We start from the raw sequence: 9,118 nt of genomic DNA, 5'->3' as shown, positions 1-9,118 counted from the left end.
AGAAGAAGAAGAAGAAGAAGAAGAAGAAGACAGGTTCAAGATAAACAGCAAGATAAAACATTCAGGTGTCAAAAAACAAGGACTACTTGCTGTTTTTTTCAATTAATAAGAGCTATTTTTTATGTTTGGAATGGGTTTTTCAGCAAAGTTGTTAATTAATAATTGAGATATTTAATGATTTGCCAAAAATTATATTGATTTGTATTGACATTAGATTATTGATTTGTTTATCATTCAAATTAATTCTGCACACAGGCGTGAGTTTACTTCGTGCTTCGGAACTCATTATCACAAACGTTATGTTCCGGGTCGGATGTAAATACTTGACGGACCGCAATATCCAACGAGGGAAAGCTAATGGTTTTAAAGGGAATATTATGTTTCTGCTGGGTTTTTTTTAGCCAGTGTAAGTGCTAAAAGTGGAAATGGTGGGTTCGTTACAGTAACTGTCCCGCAATTTTTCTTTGAAGATGTTCGTCCGACCGTTCCGAGTCAAATCTAACACCGCTATCAAAGGATCAGACAGGTGATTCGCCGCCGCATCCACCAGCTAAACACAAGTATATGCTGCATAAATGTTATATAATGTACACTGTTACACAGACAGCGTCGACAAGCTGAACGTGACCAGAGACACTGATTAGCTCAAAGTTCGAACACAATATTTACGTACGAACGTAAAATAGCGGTCTCGTATCAGTTCGCAAATTAATTGATAATACGTCTCAGCAAATTCTGTCATTACTAGCTAGCAGCACAGCCGAAGCTACTCATAGTTTTGTTTTTACTTGTAACTATCGCAGACATTTAAAAGTGAATGGCATTGCTCTGTCACTTTTGACTGCATCGAAGAAGAAAGAGAAGATTGAAGTTAAGCTTCAAGGTCTGATGCAGTTAATTCCAGTCATCTGCTGCAGAAAACTGAAAAAAAAAAAAAAAAAAAAACAAGCGACCAAAGATAAACAGTCGTCTTCGTTCAGCCATAGCGCGCCGCCCTCTGATTGTGCAACATTTCGTGCAAAATCGTCAGCCTCTTAAACTGGTCTTTCCTCCTAGGGAAAGCGTGAAATATGATATGATTAGTTTGAAAATTGCTAAAAGCCTAAAGCTGTAATTCATTAAAGAGGAAATGTAGTAAATCCAAACTTTGACACCGCTCTTTAAAATTATTCAAATGTTGTCTGTAAAGTAGGCAACATCTGTCTCTCTAGACTGGATGTTACTGTTCTAACACTGACCAGACATTTTGTTTCCTCTTCTAACCTTAGGAGAAAGCTTAAAGCGGACATTACTGCTGCTTTCCCGTCACTCTCTGCCGATGAATTATCCAACCTGATCCCCAACAAAGAGGATTTGAATATTGTGAAGATTTATGCACACAAGGGAGATGCTGTAACACTTTACCTCATGAACAAAAACCCACTGTTCTTTGAGCTGGAAAAACAACTTTATCCCACAGGTAGAACGCCTGCAGCTTGATTAATAGACATTGTAAGTGCTTTTAACCAATCTGTTTCAGCAGTGCCTGTTTTTTGTTGTTGTGTCTTTCAGTGTACGTGCTTTGGCGCTACCCAGATATCCTTCCAAAACTTAAAACATGGCCTCTTGTGGTGCAAAAGTTAGTGGGCGGAGCAGGTATGCTTATTTTTTTGTTGTTCTGTCACAGTCACAACGTACACTCATATTGATATTGAGACAAACACTTTGTTTTCCCCAAGATCTCATGCTGCCAGGTGTCGTACTGCCTTCTTCTGGCCCCCCTGACATGAAACGGGGAGATTGCTGTGCAGTTACAGTGGTGGGCAGTAGGTATGTCATAAATTAGCTCCAGACCTGAATGAATTTAGATTTATATTCTTACAAACAGGAAGCAGTGTTGCCGCCCACAGCTAACAAGCACACGACCGAAAACATTTTTGATACAAAAGAACCTGAATCCGCGAAATCTGGGTAATAAGTAGGTATAGTAGTCGTGGTTGTACACTGTGTGCACAATTATTAGGCAAGTGACTATTTTGACCATATGATCATTTTATCCTTAATTTCCAACCCCAAGCTGTATAAACTTGAATGCTAAGAGGATATAATGCATATTAGATGATGTGTATTTGTGTAACAAGGGAGGGTGTGGCCTAAGGAGATCAACGCCCTATATCAAGGTGTGCATAATTATTAGGCAGATTCTTCTCCTCAGGAAAAATGGGCCAAAAAAGAGATTTGACTGACTCTGAAAAGTCAGAAATTGTAAAAAAAAAAAAAAAAAAAAGTCTTTCAGAGGGATGCAGCACACTTGAAATATCTAAGATATCGGGGCGTGATCACAGAACCATCAAACGTTTTGTAGCAAATGGTAAAACAGGGTTGCAAGAAACGTGTCGAGAAGAAAAGATGCAAATTAACCACAAAAAAATTGAGGAGAATCAAACTTGAAGCCACCAGGAACCCATTATCCTGTATAGTGCTGCAATACTTCACAACTGCAACCTACTTGGAGTGTCAAGAAGTACAAGGTATTTAGTTCTCAGAGACATGGCCAAGGTAAGAAAGGCTGAAACCCGACCACCTCTGAACAAGACACACAAGTTGAAACGTCAAGAATGGGACAAGAAATATCTGAAGACAGATTCTTCAAAGGCTTTGTGGAGTGATGAGATGAGAGTGACTCTTGATGGACCAGATGGATGGGCCCGTGGTTGGATCAGTAATGGCTACAGAGCTCCACTTCGACTCAGATGCCAGCAAGATGGCGGTGGGGTACTGGTATGTGCAGGTATTGTTAAAGATGAGCTAGTTGGACCTTTTTGGGTTGAAAATGGATTCAAAATCAACACTCAGACCTACTGCCAATTTTTAGAAGACACTTTCTTCAAGCAGTGGTACAGGAAAAAGTCTGCATCTTTCAAGAAGACTTTGCTTTTTAAGCAAGACAATGCTCCATCACATGCATCAAAGTATTCCACTGTGTGGCTGGCCAGTAAAGACCTAAAAGATGAAAAACTAATGGCATGGCCCCCCTTTTCCCCTAACTTAAACCCTATTGAGAACTTTTGGGGAAATTTACAGTAAAGGTAAGCAGTACACCTCTCTGAACACAGTGTTTCGGAGGCTGTGGTTGCGGCTGCACAAAAAGTTGATTCTGACCAGATCAAGAAACTGACTAACTGCGCGAATGGAAGGCTTGTGAATGTTATTGAAAAGAAGGGTGGCTATACTGGTGACTGGGTTTTGTTTTTTTCATTATTATTATTATTATTATTATTATTATTATTATTATTATTATTTATTTATTTATTTATTTATTTATTTATTTTTAATTTATTATTATTATTAGCACTTTAACAGGTAAAAATAAACAAGTGAGATGGGAAAATCTTTGTTTTTCATTTAGTTGCATAATAATTGTGCACACTAATAGTTGCCGAATAATGGTGTACATAATATTCTCATAAGAAAACCAGAACTTCACTTTTACTACTTAAATGTTCAGGTTTGATGGTTTGTTCACATTTTGGATATACCAAAAGCACTCTATATGTACAATAGCAAAATTAATCCTCAAAAATACAACTTGCCTCATAATTGTGCACACGGTGTAGTCGTGGTGGTTTTTCGGAAATATATTTGTGGTAAAAATTCACGAAGGGAAACATTTAAGTGGAGCGCTTTCCTTTTTTCTTTTGCAGAACCCCTGTTGCAGTTGGCACCGCTGCAGTGTCCAGTGCAGAGATGCACAGCCAGGGCATGAAAGGGAAAGGGGTGTGTGTTCTCCACACATACATGGATACTTTATGGTGAGGAGGCTTCATTATTTTCTCTGTGCAAAGCCACACTGGCGATTTACAGTGAGGCCAGTACGGTTGTCCCCGCCCTCTTCCGAGAACATTGATTTTGTACATCAGGTGACAGAGTGGTGGGAAAGTCACTTGGTCATATGACGTGGAACATTTGACAGTGGCCTTGTAACTAATAATTCATATATTCATAAACTGTATATATTTACCGTAACAGAATGTAGGGTCCAGTAAAAAACAGAAGACCAAAAGAAAAATGATTTTGTGTACAAAAAAAAGATACATTTCATTAAGATTCAGATTTAAATGTAATTTCCTTGCAGCACTACAGCCCTGTAATTATTTGCATTTTGCTGTTTGTCTATTTTTTCACACTTTGCTTCAGGGCTTTTGGTGATAAGTCAAATCCTCCATCCTTGCCGGATGCGCAGGGTGATGGTGAAGCGGTCGAAGAAGAGGAACGCGAGGTTGATGAAGGAGACGAACAGACTCAGGAGCCAAGTCCTGACTCTGAGACAACAACAGAACAGGCTTGTTCGGTCATCGAACAGCTGAGTCTGACCGAGCCAGGAGACGACACAATCGGGAAAAGCCAAAACCCCGAGGAGGAAGAGGAAGCCGAGCAGGACAGCCTGAAAATGACGCAAGGTATTGCCATCGGTGCTTCTACGACGTTTCAATTCGCCACCATTTTCAAAACACTTTGGGGGTAGATCCTCAAAAAAAAAGGGCGCGCAGCGCTAAAATGCGGCGCATTTTGCGGCGGGATTGCGCCCGCAATTTGCGCCACAGATGCGGGGATCCACAAAGGTTTTTTGCGCTAATGACATGCAGGCGCAAACACTCCTACGAATGCGGCACCTGAAACAGGTGCGAATGTTGCGGTCTGGAAACCTGAGAGCAGTTTGCGCCAAAGGCTGTTGGTGAGTGCGTGTGTTTTGACAGTGAAACTCTGCTAGCATGAAGGCGCTCCTGTGCGCGCCTGGCATTACGATGCCTCCTCCGTCTACCAAGACTGCTGCCATAATGGAAAGAAAGTCAAGACGCGTTAGTCACCAACACCTGGGTACCATTTGTATTTTTCATAGCCGATCTAAAATATTGGCATATATACTGCAGTCTAAGACTATCTCTGGATATAGTTCAGGCTTTCCAGAGAGGAAAGTTTCACTCAGAAGTAATAAACACTCTGACAGACAGAAGCTGCGCCTGGTTTTGGCCGGCGGTGTTTGCGTCTGTCAAACTGCGTGCGGACACGAGCGCAAACTCTTTCTGGATCTGCCGCTCTTTGAATGAGGCATATTTGCATAGACGGGGGCGTGTCCTTTTGCACGTAATGACTCATTTAAATGCATTCAAATGAGTCTGGCGCAGCCCTGCCACTATTTTCACGTTTGCGTCCCGTCTGCGGATCGGAATCACCGTTTTTGGCGCTATTTACACGGATTTTCAGGCGCAAAAGCCGCGCAATGGCTTTGTGGCTCTGCCCCTTGGAGTACTTATTGCCAAGGTGTAATTAGGCAGGATCTTGATCTAAATAGAAAACACTTCCGTGCAGCTGGAAAGTTTTCTGTTGCAGTAAGAAGGTAACCTGTCACAATAAGGGACATCTGTGAACTGTGTTATGTTATGTGATGTGACGTTGCAGAGAATATGGACGCCCTGCTGTTGCAGTGTTTTCTCCATGCTCTCAAGATCAAGGTGAAGAAGTCAGAGCTCCCTCTTCTGACTAGCACATTTCTTCGCAACCACATGTTCTCTTGCTGGTAAAGTAAAGTTCTGCCTACCCTGGCCTAGTGTTTTTATTTTTTCTTCTTTCAACACAAGTCATCATGTTGGTTGTTTGTTTGTCTATATGGTTTGCTTTAGCCCAGCTGAAAAGAAACTTGACATCAAGAAATCCAGCTATAAAAAGGTATATTTGATATCCATAATATGACATTTTAGACGGATAAAAATGGATTAACATTATGTTCTTTAACATTTTATCCAACAGTTATCTAAGTTCCTCCAGGCCATGCAGCAGCAATACAACCTGGTGCGAGTGAAAGAGCTGACGAAGGGTGTGGAGAGCATTGTGGATGTGGACTGGAAAAATCCAGAGTGCGTAAAGTTCTGGCTCACTTCCAAGGAACTCTTAGTCAACATTTTAATCTGACTGTCTGCCTGCATTCCCTTTATATTTCATCAATACTTCACAGGCTGCGTTCTTTCACCGTTCCAGCAGAGACAGATGTTGAGGCTGCACCCTTCCAGGACGGAGGCGATGTGGAAACTCCGTACTGCCCTCCTGAAATCACAACTCTGTACTCAGTCTCGGCTCGAGTTGAGCCTCTTTTTCTGGATGCCAAGAAGAGGTGTGTGTGTGTGTGTGTGTGTGTGTGTGTGTGTGTGTGTGTGTGTGTGTGTGTGCGTGTGTGAGATAAATGGATGTGTACAAAGTCCCTGTTTACTAACGTGACCTGCCGTCCTCCTTAAATAGGATGTAATAAATCAGAGTTTTATTCAATCCTTAAGTGAGCCCATAGTCAGGTTTCCCACTAACTGTTAATCATTCTGTTCTCATGCATCATCGCCATCGATCACAATCATTTGCGTCATCACTGACAGCTGCAGATTGATTGAGTTGGTAATATGATTAAAATAGGCTCCACTCCTCCAAGCATGTCTGGAAGCTGGTACACTAATTTTATTTCGGAGAGACAGACTTCACCCTAACCCTTCAATCCGCTCGCCCCAACAGAAAAGGGACGATACTTCATGCCGCCGACGTGCGAAGCATTGTCACCGAGTTTGTGAAGAGGAATGAGCTGGTGGAAGGATCTAATAAAAAGTAAGTTGAGTCACCAAAAGTCTTCACAAGCCGAAGCTCACGCAGGAAACATTTTTCCATAATTACTGACCACAGGGAATATTTTGTTACATCTGCGTCACTGTGAAAGTCTGCTTATTTGCTGGCATCTCATGGCAAACACATCTGTCACTGAACAGAGTGCCACTGTGTAGTCCAGATGAATAGAAATCGATGATCCTGTTACGAGACAAAATACCATCAAAAGTGATGAATACTTTGAAATCTTGGCACAAGAGCAGATTTTGACCACCAACTGAATGACCCCAAGAGGCGTTAGGTAGAGGCTGCTTAGAAGAGTGTCGTAGTGCTCGAGATCAGCCTCGGTCTTTAGGCCCTTTTTTGTGGTCTTGTCTTGTAATTAATTGAGGGCATTTTTTTTACTCGGCCATATCTCAGTCTCAGCAAACTGACGGAGCTTTTTTTTTTTTTTTTTTTTTAATGAGCCCAGTTTAAGGTTAATAATTGTCATGCGCCATACTGATAAGAGTAAAAAAAATAAACAAAATAAAAAAAAAAGGTCTCTCTTAAAAACAGCTAATATCTTGCGGTGTAAAAATTCCCCACAGCTGTGCTACCTCCAGCTTGAGTGACACACGCAGACAAACGAACTCGTCAATATAAAAGATGTCCCATGGTGGCAATAACAAAAATTGGTTTCACGCAGCAGCACAAGGAGATAATTTGTGGAGCTAAGCGAAAACACTCGTTATTGTGCAAATTCAGCTGTGCACTGTTCCGCGAAACAGCCGAGACGTCAAGCTTTTCACAGCTAAACGTTGCGGCAAGTTAACTTTAATGTCATAGATGGTAGATAATAACAACAGTAGCTGTAGCTTTAGACAAATTTCACATTCATTCTGTTTCCATTATGTGTATTATTTCCAGTGAGATTATTGAACGAATATATATGGCAGACAATTCATTAAAAATGTTACAAAGTCAGTAAAATCTCTCTATCTGTCTGCCTGATAATAGATCAAGGTGTATATATATATATTTACATATTGTTTCCTGTTCAAAGAGTTGTCATCGTAACATTTAACACACCTTACGCCTCATAAGGCAAACTGAGTTAATAAGCCAAAAAAAAGCAACTCTGATTACAACAGAGCAGAGGTTGTTTTTGTTGATGTATTCACTTAAAAGCAAAGGTCCATCCATCCGTTTGCTATACCTGCTTTCTCCTGCACTCAGGATCGCGGGGGGTTGCTGGAGCCTGTCCCAGCTGTAATAGGGCAGCGGTGGGGTTCACCCTGGACAAGACAGCAGTTCATCACAGGGCCTTGAAGCAAACTCAAATGAAAGAAAACTATGTGTTGGCCTCAAATCTCGAAAAGGTCTTTGTCTTTATCTCAGCCTTGACTTCCAACTCTCGCTTTGTCTCAGTAGGTGCGGTCCTGATTATAACGCCAGCTCAGAATAATGGCACTTGGCTCAGTGTCCTCCTTGTTGATTGCCTCTTTAATTGCATACTTTGATTTAATGACCAACTTTCAAGCCTGTGAGGTCTGAGACTTGGATCAAGCGGTGTGTCAATGCCAGTTGATCTCATCACAAAATTCCAGCTTCCAGCGTTGGTGTGCGCAAACAGGAAACTCCCATTCATGGAATTTGAAGTCAGTCACTTTTGACAGCAAGCCCAGTTTTTAAATACTCTGACCTTCTGTCAAATGACGCCAAACCAAGAGGGGTCCATGTATTGTCTAAACCCAAGGACACTGTGGACAATCAGAATCCTGAGACAATACTGGGTTTCCCGTATATATACAAACCTTTCTTCAAAAGCTCCCATTCTATTTTCCGACGGTGGACGGCCAATCTGCACATAGTGTTCTATTGTTCAGGCAATAGAAAGAACAATGCACGCATTTGCCATGTGATAATTAATTTTACAACAGAGCAGAGACAACAGGGGTGCAAACCAACTTTGTGCTTAGAGTGGAGAGAAATTGGAAAAGGTGGTAAAACAATTAAAGAGGACCATTAGGCAGGTCGCTTAAGTTTATTGTCAGATAATGCAGCAAGTGAGACGTATAATATCGCAAAAAAACTGCGGAGGAGAGAAGAGTTTCCCACACTGGTGTGAGCCAGGAACGTGTCTTCAAGTTTGTAGAATATGCACGCTTTAGGCATTCAAAGTGTTCGGGATTTTGTTTGTTTTGTTTGAAGAACGCTGTGCGCTTGGCATGTCATTACAAAGAAAAGAAAAATGTTTAGTGTTGCTCGGGTTTACAAGGTCAGCACACGAGGTGGAAAACACAACAAAGACGCCGCGGCAGTCTACCTGCGTTTCTGAGGAGGAGAAAAAGGAAATGAAAACAGCTCAACCCGATTTACTCTGGCAAACTGAGTTTAAATGGCAGAGAGGGAAACAAAAATGAAATCTTGAATTTTTAATGTGCATACAAACTGATTTGATCCCCTTGTTTCCTCTTTCCAGTTACGTGACGATTAACCCCACTCTCTGCGACTG

The 9,118-nt window shown here is 41.5% G+C and overlaps 1 protein-coding gene across 1 annotated transcript; it reads left to right on the top strand.

The window, feature by feature from the left end:
• Positions 1–311: 311 nt before the first annotated feature.
• Positions 312–9,113, top strand: LOC142882633 (eukaryotic translation initiation factor 2D-like; the record flags this gene model as incomplete). The annotated part of the gene is made up of 12 exons (XM_076017428.1): positions 312–526; positions 1,269–1,459; positions 1,552–1,635; positions 1,719–1,809; positions 3,684–3,791; positions 4,177–4,439; positions 5,440–5,557; positions 5,661–5,706; positions 5,788–5,894; positions 5,993–6,148; positions 6,535–6,624; positions 9,086–9,113. Coding segments are annotated over exons 1-12 (1,338 nt in total), but the record flags the coding sequence as incomplete, so codon positions are not given.
• Between the last annotated feature and the right edge of the window lie 5 nt (positions 9,114–9,118).

This window comes from Nelusetta ayraudi, unplaced genomic scaffold (assembly GCF_046127955.1).
Source record: "Nelusetta ayraudi isolate G7.1 ecotype Tasmania unplaced genomic scaffold, CSIRO-AGI_Nayr_v1 ptg000376l, whole genome shotgun sequence".
Classification (NCBI taxonomy): domain Eukaryota; kingdom Metazoa; phylum Chordata; class Actinopteri; order Tetraodontiformes; family Monacanthidae; genus Nelusetta; species Nelusetta ayraudi.
Note: the sequence above shows the minus strand (reverse complement) of the source record. Positions and strands in the feature narration are given on the sequence as shown.